The sequence below is a fragment of the Canis lupus genome, chromosome 5 (genome assembly GCF_011100685.1).
Source record: "Canis lupus familiaris isolate Mischka breed German Shepherd chromosome 5, alternate assembly UU_Cfam_GSD_1.0, whole genome shotgun sequence".
NCBI classification, from domain to species: Eukaryota; Metazoa; Chordata; class Mammalia; order Carnivora; family Canidae; genus Canis; species Canis lupus.
Genome location: NC_049226.1, coordinates 13137053 through 13150578, shown reverse-complemented (window position 1 = coordinate 13150578; position 13526 = coordinate 13137053). Strand labels below are relative to the sequence as shown.

The window sequence follows — 13526 nt, the reverse complement described above, 5'->3', positions numbered from 1 at the left end:
CAGCCATTCTAGGAGGTAGGCCCTATTATATCCCCACTTTATAGATGAGCAAACTGAGGCTTAGGGAACTTAAGGGACTTGCCTAAAGTCTGTGCGTGCTCAAAGTCCAGATTGGTCTGTCCCACCCCGAAGGCTTGAGCCGCAGCCACCCATTTAGCTGCCTCCACAGCCCCTCCCAGGCCTAGCAGAACTCTGCAGCGTGTTGGGTTTAGAGGGCCCTTCCACATCCATCATCTCTCTTGACTCTCACATGACAATGACGGGCATGCATTGCCCGCACCATTATAGCCCAGTAAAGTGAGCCCCAGAGAGGCCGTGGGCTATGGGCATGTGGTCCTTTGTCCTGTCGCATCCTCTCTTTAGCTTGGCTCTGTGCAAGGGAGGGCTGCTGGGCAGGGGAGGCTGGGCCAGGCCACTGGAGGTGCTGGGGTGCCGCCCAGGGGATGGGAGAGCATTTTGCCCAAAAGGGGGCAGCAGCTCTCCAAAAGAGGAGAAAGACAGAAGGGGGCTTTGTTCCCTTCAGACTGTCCAGGATCCTGTGCTGCCATCAGACGCCATCGGGGGTAGTGGCGTTCTCGTTCTCGGGGAGGCGCGACTCAGGCGGATGCAGACTGGAGCCCTGCTGTGAATTTGCGGCCTTCTTCCCAGCCAGGCCTCAGCTCCCAGGAGAAGAGCGGCAGCCACGCTGAGCCTCCAGGCTTTGATGGCAACGGTGCCAGTTGCATGACCCCTATTAAACTCCATGAGGCAAAGGATAGTATGTTTTGGAAGTCACCTCCAGGCTGGCTCCAGCCTGCCCTCCCCTTGTAAATTCCACAAACATCCAGGAGATAAAAGAGGGGGATCTCTCCGAGGCAGAGCATGCAGCTCTTCAAAGAACACTTTCAATCGAAAATGGGGAGGAGAGAGGTCTTTCTCTCGGAGGGAATGTATTTATATGCCCCTGTAGGTGTGCATGCGCGTGCACACACACACGCACACACACCCAAGACCAGGAACACACCATGATGCATACAGAACTCCCTGCCAGGTCTCTTTGACCAGCCCTCCTTCCCTTCCTCTGGCTCTGGGGCTCCCCACCTTTTCTGGTTTCCCAGACCTGCTGTCCAGATGGCGTTGGACCTTCCTGACTTCTCTGGATTTCTTTCCCTAAAATAAAATGTCCCTGTCCGCTGCTGCTCTTTGCTGACTGGTCTGAGAGTTTTTCCCTCCTCAACCGTTCCAGGGCATTCAGTTTTACTGACCACCATCGTCTTCTTGAGCAAACTAAGGGGCCCTTGGAAGTGAGCGCTACCTCTTCTCGCCAAACAAAATGAAAAGTGTGGGGTTTGGGAGCTGGAAAGGAGAGTGTAGAGGGCATTTGGTTGCACCACTCTACCCTACAGGGGGGATGACCCTTCAGCCGGGAGAATGGAGACACTTGCCCACGGTCCCCGTGAGTTTGTGGCCTGGCTGCGACAGGAGCCAGGTTTTCTGATGTCCTGTCTACCTGCCCTTTTCTGCCGGAGAGACGCAGAAAGGCAGGGATGAGCCTGCAGCGTGCCCACACTTCCCTCCTTCCCCTACACCAACAGTTGCTAACATTCCTACACTCCCAGCCCCCTTTGGTTGTTTGTTTGGTTTCACGGCATATTATCTCCTCATCTAAGACTGCTTTATAGCATAATGTCTTTTTAACTAAGGTGAAATAAAATGAATGCACGTCTTTTGGAATAACCCGATCCCAAGAGGTTGTCGCTAATACTTCGGGGTGCACTGAAGCCAAGGTAGATAATTACTATTCTATACTGAGTTGATTAAATAGGAAAAAACAACCACCACCAAACCGCCATGGTTTCTTTGAGCTTGCCACTGCTTTTTCCCCTCTCGTCCCACCTTCCCTGCTTCCCCTGCCCCCAACTTACTCTTGAGAGGGGGTCAAAAGAAAGAGGGACCAGCTGGTGGCAATGAGTCAGCAGTGTTCACATGAGGCAGTGGTTGGTTCTGCTTGGCCCAGTTTGGGAAGCGTCTCTCTGTGAGTAGACAGAGATGCTCTGTCTGGACCTGGGGAACACACTCTCCTGGATGTGTGATCATTCTGCACGCACCCAGAAAGGGTCCCCCAGGGCGCTGTCCATTTCTAGCATTCTCTCCATATGGAAGGTTTTACCAGAATATCACTCTTGGCCAACTTTGATAAACCTGTGATTACCAAATTTCAATCCAAAGTCTGCCCTTTATGGAGGAAAGCTGTTGGTGAGGAAAAGAAGCTTGGGGGTAGAGTTGTTGAAGGTGGTTAATTTGGGGGGGATACATGTTTTTCAATAACCAGAGAAAGGACTGGAAGCTGTGTTTACCTTTGCCCATTTTATCAGTTTTGGTTTTTCTCCTCTTTTCTTCAATTCCTTCAGTCCAACCCAGTTGACTCTCGCCTCCCCCCCCCCCCCCCCAAGCTTTGCACAGGGCTCGGCTGCCGATGGGCTGGAAATCCACACACATGGGACCGGCACTGCATCTGCTGGGCCTTTGTGCTTGATTGATTTCTGTTGCTTTACACCTGTGCTCTCGAGCGAGCGGAACTCAAGTCAGTGCCACTGTCGCCGAGGGGCTGAGGTTCTGAAAGGCCCAAGCAGCCCTCCAAAGAGCCCCCCGGATGAGAGCATTAACAATCTTCTAATCAAACTTCATTTTTTAATCTCAAGGGTTGATTCACTTGATAGCAGTAATCAGCGCTCTCTTGGAGAAATATAGAAAGAGCACAATGAGGCATTCACATTTTTCATTTTTTATTAAAAATCTCTTACATCTGCACCCGAGCTTCTTTTATTTAAACCTGGTCTCACTTTATGAGGCCCTGAGTTCGTTAACCTATCCCGGGTCACGTGGCTGCTCTGGAGGACGGAGCATGGATCTGGAGTAGAGGCTCAGGGTTGAAATACAGAAGAGACTGACCTTTGCCAGTAGATGTATCCATCCTGTACACAGATCGCAAATTCCCTTGTGTGCAAAATGAGGGTCAGCGTGTCTATCTTTATTTTCTTTGCAGCGATTGATAAAGAATCGTGTACGTGTGTGTATGTGCGTGCGCCCATTCAGAGCTGCTAGGGCTGTTTGCAGATTGTCGGACACGTCACTTTTCCTCATTTCTTTCTTCCTCTCTTCCACCAGCTGACTCACCAGAATTAAAAGAAGGAGTTAAGCTGAAATGGGAATGAGTGGAGGCCAGTCTGGGATGCACACCTAGGTTATAAAACATGGCTCTTCACTATTAGCAGGAGTCAGAATCACCGGGGCGGCTTATTACCAATACAGATGCCCGTGTCCTGCCAGCAGAGTCTGATCCAGGGGGCCTAGGATGTGACTCGAGAATTCACATTTTAATCAGCTTCCCAGGTGATTCTGATGCAAGAGGTCAGAGACTAGATATTGAGAATCCCTGTTAGAGAATTGCTGGGCAGGGGGCCTAGCACTGTGTTCACCTCACATCCTTGGTTTAAGGACAAAGTCAAGGACATCTTAGGTTAATGAGTTGGTGAGAGCGGAACTACACGCCAGTTCTGGGATTTTCCCCTTTGTGCCATGTACAGGAGAACAGACCGATAGAAGTGAGTTTGCTTTGACATAGGATGGGTTTTTTTTTTTTAAGATATTATTTATTTGAGAGAGAAAGCATGTGTGTGAGGGAGAGAGAGCACAAGCGGGGAGAGCTGCAGGCAGAGGCAGAGGGAGAAGCAGACTCCCCGCTGAGCAGGGAGCCCAGGACCCTGGGATCACAGCCTGAGTCAAAGGCAGATGCTCAACCACTGAGCCACCCAGTGCCCCCACAGGATGGGTTTAAATTAGATACAAGGAAGAGCTGTCAAGCAAAGAGAAGTACTGAGGAAGCCTACAGCATCTTCTTCCTAGAAGGCTTTAATTCAGACTCTCAGCAGATGTGGACACCTGAGGTGCAATGTAGAGGCCTAGAGAAAGGACGGAAAGGTCTTCAGAACAATTTCTGGTGACATTTGCATGGAGGGCCAGAGACCCTTCTTGTAGTTCTTTGGCACCTGAATTTTAACCTTGGCAGCAACATAAGCGGCCAGTGGTCCAGGAAGCGCGAGATCCAGTCCCAGCTCAGACAAGGATAGGCTCTGTGACATTGGGGCCACCTGTTCAATTTCTTGGTTGTGTTAGATTGTGTCTCAGTTCCATGGTTGCATCTTCTTTTCCTTTCCCCGTAACTCCCCCCACAACGGCTCTTCTACAACCTCACAACGCTGTCAAGTTCCGTTGACTGAGCAAATTAAGAAGTTGAATTTAGAAACTACTTAATGCTGAGAATCCAGCAACCTATGTGCCAGTCCATGCACACACACCCCCACTCTTGGGGTTTTGAGTCTGTCTCTGAAGACTCCCTAGTGATCCCCTCTGCTTTTTGTGCTTATTGATGTATTTAGAGGGGTCTGACCTTACATGTGCCTGAGTTACAGCTTCATGAGTGATTGTTTGGACCTGAGATGGATCGTGATGACCTAGAGTCACTCCCCACGCAGAGAAGCCGGACCAGAGTGACATCTCCTCAGTAGTGACAACGTCTGGCCACAAGTCCCTCTACCTGCATCTCACCTGGCCACCCCACTGATGGGCTCTCTCTATCCCTTTCAGAAAGCAGACCTGGCCGTGGCAGGCCTCACCATTACTGCTGAGCGGGAGAAGGTGATTGATTTCTCCAAGCCATTCATGACTCTGGGAATTAGCATTCTTTACCGAGTTCATATGGTAAGAGACTTATTTTATAAGCATTTATGTCATTAAAGTTATTTACATGCAAACACTGAGTTATATGGTAATAATGAATGACTCACGGAAATATTTAGATTTCAAGACTTAAATGCAAATGAGCCAGGCTATTTTTTCCCCCATCAGCTGCACGGACTTGCAAACAAGAAGAATGGAAAAGTCACACTTCTGGGCTTTCCAGTAAAAATTGCTTCTGCCTCACTGAATAGGGATGGTCAAGAGCTCAACCCCTGGTGCGTAGTGTGGTGGTGAGTGGCCCTCTTGGTCACTCTGCTTCCTCCTAGGGACAGGATCCCCAGTCCAGATAGGTCACCCCAGCATTTTCAAGGGCTTCGCTGACTTCTGGATGCACCTCTGTTCACTCCGAGCATTGCATCTAGTGAGAGAACGCAGACTCCTTCCTTTCTGGGTTACCCATACTCGTGAAGAAATAATGTCACTTATATCTGGCCTGTCTCCTTTTCTGCATCCTTAAAATAAAAAAGAGAGAGAGAGAAAGACTTCTCTGGTTAGGTTGGCTAGAGTGAGTGTCTAAGTGAGTTTGTGAAGGCACACCAATGGGCAGTAGAGGATGGACCTGATGATGCACTGGCTGTTGGGGGGGAACATCAGGAGGGAACGCTGGCTGTGCCTCATTCACAAAGTGGATAATAGGTGTGCTGCCAGCATGTAGTTGACTGTGATTTTCCTTACTGAACCAGAAGAGCCTTCTTCTCATCCTTTTACCAAACTGACTCTAAGTGCACAGCTATTATATGGATTTTCCCAATGCTTAGGTCACCCTAGGTGTCCAAGGTCACACTAACATAGTGTTTTCCAGGATGTTACCTGGCTCCACAAGGCTGCCTAACAGGGAAGGAATCAAGAACTCATCCCACGGGCCTGCTGAGGAAGTGACCTTCTACTTCTGACCCCTTCCCAGGCCCCAAATCCCAGCCCCAGAGAAAGGGTGTTGTCTGTATTCACAGTCCCAGCCTGGGCTCACGTAGCAGGGTGCTAGGGCATCAGGAACTGTGGCCCATTCCTATAAGAGGGAAGGTCTCCTTGTCATGGAGCCTGTTCCAGCAGCTCAGAGGGGCGCTGTCTTGTGCCGGACCTCAGTATCCATCAGGATCACTGCCTGGCTTGGAAAAGGAGGTCACATCATCTAGAAGAAGAAGCATGGAAATCCCAAGCTCCCCAGGCTAAAACAGAAAGCAATGTGAAGATTTGGTCATCGTACACGCTGTCATTTTTGTGTCCATCTTGTGAAGTAAGGGGGATAGCGAGTGATTCCCCCACTCCTCTTTATCACCATGATGAAAGCTCCCGTTCATTGAGAGCCTCCTATGTGCCAGACGCTCTTTCAGGCACCTGTGATGATGTGGACTATTCCTAAGGGTTGAATTGGCCCCTCAAAAGACATGATGAAGTTCTAAAGCCCCAGGACCTGTGAATGTGACTGTATTTGGAAATAGGGTCTTTGCAGATATAATCCAACTGAGGTCATACTGGAGTAGGGTAGGCCCTAAATCCAATAGCTGATGTCTTTATAAAAAGATGGAAATGTAGACACGGGGGAGAAGACCATGGGAATTTGGAGACAGATTGGAATGGTGTAGCTACAAGCCAAGAAGTGCCAAGGCTTGCCAGCAACCACCAGAAGCTAGAAGTGACAGGAGGGATCCTCCCTTAAAACCTTCAGAGGAAGCATGGCCCTGCTGACACCTGGATTTTTAATCCTAGCCTCCAAACTATAAGACAGTATGATCCTGTTGTTTTAAGCCACCCAGTTTGTGGTATTTTGTTATAGCAGCCCCAGGACACTGATGCACTTGTGTTGTTCTTATAAGTAAGTGAAAGAGCAGAGTTCAAAGCCAGGAATGGTGTGACTGGAGCATGTGCTCTCTCTCTGACAGCAGGTTGCCCCCCCTCATTTGTGTGATCATTGGGTAACTTGTCCTAGAAAGCATTCGTATGCACCTTTTCCCATTTGGTCCTTAGGACTGTTCTTTGAGAAAAGGGAGGGTATTATAATTCTCATCTGACAGGTAAGGAAACTAAAGTCACACTTGGAACCAATACAGGGCTGAGCCTGGAAGCCAGGTATCCTCACTCTTAGGACTTCTTGTCATCCTTACGCCCGTCTGTGCTCCTTAGGTGATTTTCTAGCCAGCACTTGAGCCCACCTCACCCCACTCCTGCAACTGAGCCCTGAGGCAGCATCCCAAAGAAATAGGGACATAGAACCTTTTTCCAAACTATGTCGCTATGGCCAGGCTATACAACTAGGTTCTGGCCTTGATTTATTGATTTTTTTTTTATTGGAGTTCAATTTGCCAACATATAGCATAACACCTGATATATTGATTAATGCCAAGGACACTAGAGCCCCACTCATGACCTGATGGACCACGAGGCATCATGTAACTGAGGGCACCTGATCCCAAGTGTTCCTACTCACTGCCCGGGAACATCTACTGCTAGGCTACCCTCACCACCCAGGACACCACTAGCCGGAATATCAACTCGGGCCAGAACCAAACTCCCACTCACCAATCCTCTAGACATCCTTCATTGGATTGCTGGCCAGATGTTACCTACCACCACAAACCTATGACTGTATTAGTTCTTGGGATGTGAAGTTTTATGTATCAGCTTGCCGAAGCTATGGGACCCAGATGTTTGGTCAATTGCCAGCCTAAATAGTCTGTGAAAGTATTCTGTAGATGTGATTAACAGTGATGATCAGTTGACTTCAAGTAAAGGAAGAGATTAATTAATTAATTAATCAAGGAGATTACCCTTGATAATGTGGGTGGGCCTCATCCAATCGGTTGAAGGCCTTAAGTGCAAAAACTGGTTTCCTGGAGCAGAAGAAATTGTGCCTCAAGACTATCACTTAAGAAATCCTGCCTGAGTTTCCAGCTTGCTTTATAGATTTTGGCCTTACTGCTCCCACAATGGCATGAGCCAATCCCTTCAAATAAATCTGTTTGCACACACACACGTATCCTACGAGTTCTGTCTCTCTGGAGAATCCTAACTGATATGATTCCCCTTTCTGGTCAGGATTCCTCCCCTCTTCCAGCCTCCACACTGAGGCACTAGCATGCCACATGGCTGCTCAGATCTGATTTATAACAGGGGGCCAAGCTGAGTAAAAATTGAGTGCTGGCATGAACAGCTTACAGTAAGCAGAACTGACAGTTTATGCATTTATTCAACAAATATTTATTGAGTGCATTCTGTGTGTGAGGCAGTATGCTTAGAAAGTACGAAAAAGTCAGCTGGAGAGAGAACAATCTTGAATCAATGAAACTGGGGGAGACCTGGAGAAAATAGGTTTGAGGTGAACATTGCCCTCTCTGAAATGTCTGTACCGAGTTGACAGAAACAGCTAATGCCAGAGGATGGCCCAGCGGTGTTCACCACAAAAGCCTCGGTCTAAAATTACATAGAGAAGCTATCTCTGATACAGTCGTGTTTCGTTAACAAAATTAAAGTTGAGTCCTGGGTGTTTATTATTTTGTGAATTTTTCTCAAGTTGATAGTTTGATCTGTGAATGAAAGTATGATTAATTTCATTTCGTTTATAATCTAGAATAAACCTAGAATCCGTATCTTAATTCTATATCTGAGGTCACCGGAGTCATGAGTGATTATGATCACAATGTGAGCATCTGGTGATAATGAAGCCTGTGCGCAAAGGTTAAAATAATTAACCCAAAGTATAATTACCTATTTTGAAAATACTGCAAGACCCCCCTGAAATATAGTAAAGGGGAGGTGGGTATGTGCCTGAAGTCTAGAGACCATCAGAAATGATGTGTGAATTTCCAGCAGTCTGGGATTACCTAGGGATTTTCATAACCGTGAGATCACCAGGACCCGATGATGTAGTGTTTTCCTTCTTCTCTGGGGGTATAATCTCTGTTTCCACTCAGGCATCTCTAGGACCAAAATCAGAAGACTGTTTCACTCTTTGGGCTACCTACACCCTGCCACGTAGAAGCTGGCTGAGAATTCTGGCTTTGGCATTCGCTACCGTTGATCCCTCCCACTTTCTAAAACTCTCTCGGTTCCTGGGGTCCAGGTCATTGTTTCTTCCACTCTGATTGTTGCCCCTCCGGCATTTCTGTTGACCCGTCTCTCTCTCTGCCTGCCCTGTGAATGACCCAAACCCATTTCCCTTCTCTCTCTGACAGCTGTCTGCCTGGGTAATCTCACCCGCTGCCAAATCTGTAAATCCAACCCTGGCCACTCCCCCTGAATTCTAGAAGCGTATTTCTAACAGGTGACTAGACATCACCAGGCTATCTCATGGGCGCCTCAAATACAGTGTCACAAACTGTATTCAGCAAAGTCCTTCCTCCTCTCTTCTGCTCCACTCACATGATGGCATCTCCATCCAGTCACCTGAGCTGCCCTTCACTTCTCTTACCCCACATGTCCAGTTGGTCAGCTCACTTCCTAAATCATTCTCAAGCATGCTCTCCACCCCCACTGGATCTACCTTGGTTCAGGCTCTCCTTATCTCTGCCCTGAACTGCTGCCATTCTGATGGCCTGTATCCTCCTCGAGGTCAGGGTGTTTTTCATCCAGTACTGTATCCCCATTAAAGGGCCACAGCCATTGCTAGCATTCACTAAGAAGCAGTAGAGAGAAAATTCTGGAGCCAGACCTGACACGTACTTGCTGCATGTCCCCCGTGTCTCAGTTTTCTCATCTGTGACAAGAGGTTGTCATGCAAATTTAATGAGGATCCATAAATACATAAGTAACGCACTTACGACAGTGCCTGACCTATGCACAATAAAGCATTAGGTTGTTTTTTTTTAATTTTTTTTTTAATTTTTTTATTTATTTATGATAGTCACAGAGAGAGAGAGGCACAGAGACACAGGCAGAGGGAGAAGCAGGTTCCATGCACCGGGAGCCCGATGTGGGATTCGATCCTGGGTCTCCAGGATCGCGCCCTGGGCCAAAGGCAGGCGCCAAACCGCTGCGCCACCCAGGGATCCGAAGCATTAGGTTTTATATTTTGTAAATGTATGCAACTTGCTGAGAATTAAAGTTTTTTAGTTTACTGTCGCCTTTTTTTTTTTTTTTACAAATGAAATCACATCAGGCTCCTACTTAAAAATCACTTGCTGCCTATCACTTACAAGACCAAGTCCATCCTTGGCATGGAGAATAAAGCCTATCTTTCCTGTTCCACTTCCAGCTCCTGGCTACAGGCATCTTGACTCCATATTGCTCACTGCTTCAGCATCGTGCTGGCCTCTTCCTGTCTCCTTATTGGTTTGTACCTGTCTTCCTGCCTCTCAACCATGTATTAAATTAATGTATTAAACTCCTCCCTAGCCTTCAATACCCAGCTCAAATGGCACTTGTTATTCAATGTGACTTCCCTGGGTGGAGCTGATTGCTTCTTTCCCCAAGCAGATGCCCTCTGCCCACACCTCCAGTATAGCATGTATATACTGCATTGCACTATTCTTGATCTTTCTCCCTAAGTGGATCCTAGTGGGAGATATATTGAGGAGAAGGTATCCTCCTGTCAGGCTGTAAACTTTTGTGGTACAATTTTTGGCATGGAAATGTGATCATCCTAAATAGGTGGTATTTGCTTCATAATTATGGGAAGAAGAAAGGTGGGGGGGGCAGGATGAGGGAGGTGCCCTGTGGTCCTGTGGACAGTGAGCATCACTTTCCTTCTTGGCTCCTGATTGAGCCCCAGGAGCCTGGCTTCTGTCCCAAGGCCTCATATCCCAGGCAGCAGGATGAGTGACCTAAATAGATTTATTGTTTTCTTTCTGGTCTTGATCCTAGTGATCTTCAGAACAAGAAGAGATGGGGGGGGGGCATATGTTTCAGGAAGCCCAGGTACATCTTCTGCTCCAGGCCTGCACGGCTGCCACTAGGACGCATTACTCCCTCCCTACCAATGCCTGCATATCCCACATACAGTGTAGTACCCACCTGAGAAAGCACTGAAATCCCTGGCTGGGGCCAGATGAGCTTCCAGACCACACATAAAGGGTCCAGTCTTTAGAATCTGGGTACTTATTAAGTCTGAGTACCCCTGTTGCTCCAAAGATGGTAATGAAATAACAGGACATCTGAAGTTCAAGACTCTCTTGATTTCCTTGGCACATCAGCTCATTCATTCTTACTGAGAAGTTCTGTTTGTACTGTGGCAGTAGAGCCCCAGGGGCATCTGCACTCAGGGGTTTTATGACACTGAGGCATACCGTGAGCTCTCCGAAATCTGTGTGAATGGAGGAGAGACAAGCACAAGAAAACAAAAACATTCATATTTAACATTAGAGTATATCGTGTAGATTTGCTCTCTTTCTTTCTGCGGCAGCAATTTGCCTAATGATGTTTTGCTCAGATTAATATCGAAGTAAGTTTGTATTCCTCAAGCGCACACTGACTGTTGTAGCAAGACATCAACCAAGTGTGCCAGAAGCCAACCTGAGATTTGACATTTGGCACATATAGCCCCCAAATGGGTAATTACATTTTAAAAATTCAGTGTTGACATATTCAAGGAGGTTGGGTATACGTCCAGGATGTTTGTGTGTTGACTAACATCTGTCTGGCATCTCTTTATTTACAAAGCACTTTCGCATAGAGTCTCTGCTTTAATACAGCAATCCCCCGAGGCAGGTAGTGTGGTTCCCATTTTACACAGAAGAATGCTCAGGCTAGCGGTGGCTAGCGGTGCCATGGAAAGAAGAGAGAGCACGATGATGGAGGTGGCATTGAGCTCAAGTTTCTGGTCCCCAAGTCCATACACTTCCAACAACTCATCTTGGTGGTATAGTTAGTTGTATTTCTCTGTGTCAAGGCCATGACTCAGGGGAACTTTCTAGATCCTTTCTAATCCGAGGATACTATCTCTACTATACTGTCCTAGCTCAAATAGTGTCCCAAGCCAGCCAGCACACCTAAGACTGCCTGGAAAATATGACTTTACTATTTCCCCCCATGTCCTGCTCCACCTTTGATTAACAAATGAGAATGTCTTATAGTCTGTTCTTCTCTTCTTAACTCTTAGCTAGAGTCTTCTGTCAAGAAAAAAAAAAAGCAGACAGTGATTAAAAAGTGAGAGAGACATAAATGCCAGCATTAAATTAATGCCCAGCATTTTCGCGGGATATATTACCCGTTTTTTCAAGAAGGTCTGTTTCATTTCAGAAAGGCTGCCTAGAAAAATGGAGAACAATGCTAAGTAAACCAGTGAATCATTTCTAATATGCTTAATACTCTACTATAAGGAAACAGAAAATGAGCAGAGTTCTACTCCTTAAGGCTAAGTAACGCGATAGCCCATAACGTGGAAATATGGTTTCCTGGATGTGTCGTCATTTTAGTATTAGTCATTTATTGAGCACTCCTATCTCAAGAAGCTCCAGGTGTTTTATCAGCATTACTATAGTAACTCTCACATTCTCCTTCATGTTGTTGGTGGGCTTCCATTCTGGAAGATGGCAATGGCACCCAGAGAAGTTGAGTGGCTTTATCAACTGAGTGCTGGAATCACTCAGCAAGTCAAAGTCCATGCCGGGATTAGAATTTAAATCTCCTCATACTAGATTTCCAACCAGCAGAGTGAAAATAGATATGCTAGCGTGTGAGTTACATAGGCAACAAACTCATGTGGGTGTTTTATGTGAGGAGGAATTAATTGCTTGCTTCTTTTTCCCTCTTGGCTTCAGAGGTTGGAACTATCATCGGAAGAGTCATTGTAGGGGCACGTGGGTGGCTCAGTGGTTGAGCGTCTGCCTTTGGCTCAGGTTGTGGTCCTGGGATCAAGTCCCGCATCAGGCTCCCTGCATGGAGCCTGCTTCTCTCTCTCTCTCTCTCTCTCTCTCTCTCTCTCTCTGTGTGTGTCTCTCATGAAGAAATAAATAAAATCTTGTTCTTCTTTTTTTTTAAAAGACAGTCTATTGTAGACACACAGAGGAAAGCTACCCGTGGTTTCCTGGGGTGGGACAGGAAGAAATCATCTTCTTCTGCTACTTCTAGAAGGTGAAATGGACAATGTCTTCTTTTATCTCTTCAGCCCTAAAGAGTATTTTATTGACTATCAACCACTGTTGGGAGTTTAAAGAAACCTCTGAACCTTGCCATTTAGTTCTCAAGACTGGCAAGACCTCATGGAGGACAGGAGGAGCCTTTGTCTTTGGCTCTGCAGGAGAGGAGAAGGGTTCCAAGGAAGGTAGAAAGTCGGTGTCATTAGTTTGTGTGGTGTCACCACGAAGGAAACAGTGACTAAGGTGCGCAGCCCATCAATGGACACAGGAGAACCCTCCACACATCTGACCCACTCTGTCAATGAAGTCACAATTGGAAAGGCTGAGGTGGAACTGAGGTTGGAATCACTAGCTCAATCAGTGAAGCATTTATCTGGCTCTTGGTTTCATCATAGGTCATGACCTCAGGGTTGTGGGATCAAGCCCCATGTCAGGCTCTGCACTCAGCACAGAGTCCGCTTGAGATTCTTGCTCTCTCCCTCTTCCCCTCCCTACTGCTCACTTGTGCAGGCATGCACTCTCTCTCCAATAAATAAATAACTTTTTTTAAAACGCCAAGGAACTAGTTAAATTTTGGTGCCATCTGATCATCAGCTCCATCTGCAGAACTTGGCCTGTCCTGGATGTTTGGGGCATAGACTATATATATATAGTCTACCAATTATCTACCTTCAAAGTGGTTGTAGCCACCAGAAGGAACTGTCCCGACTTGCAGTCAACAGGACATGTATAAATCAA

The 13526-nt window shown here is 47.0% G+C and overlaps 1 protein-coding gene across 7 annotated transcripts in view; it reads left to right on the top strand.

The window, feature by feature from the left end:
• Positions 1 to 13526, top strand: part of GRIK4 (glutamate ionotropic receptor kainate type subunit 4) — a 422971-nt gene that overhangs the window by 374333 nt on the left and 35112 nt on the right. For all 7 annotated transcript variants that reach the window (XM_038535885.1, XM_038535878.1, XM_038535883.1 and 4 more), the window contains one exon: positions 4627 to 4740. In XM_038535885.1, coding sequence (XP_038391813.1) covers positions 4627 to 4740 — 114 coding nt within the window. The remainder of the gene's footprint in view (positions 1 to 4626; positions 4741 to 13526) is intronic.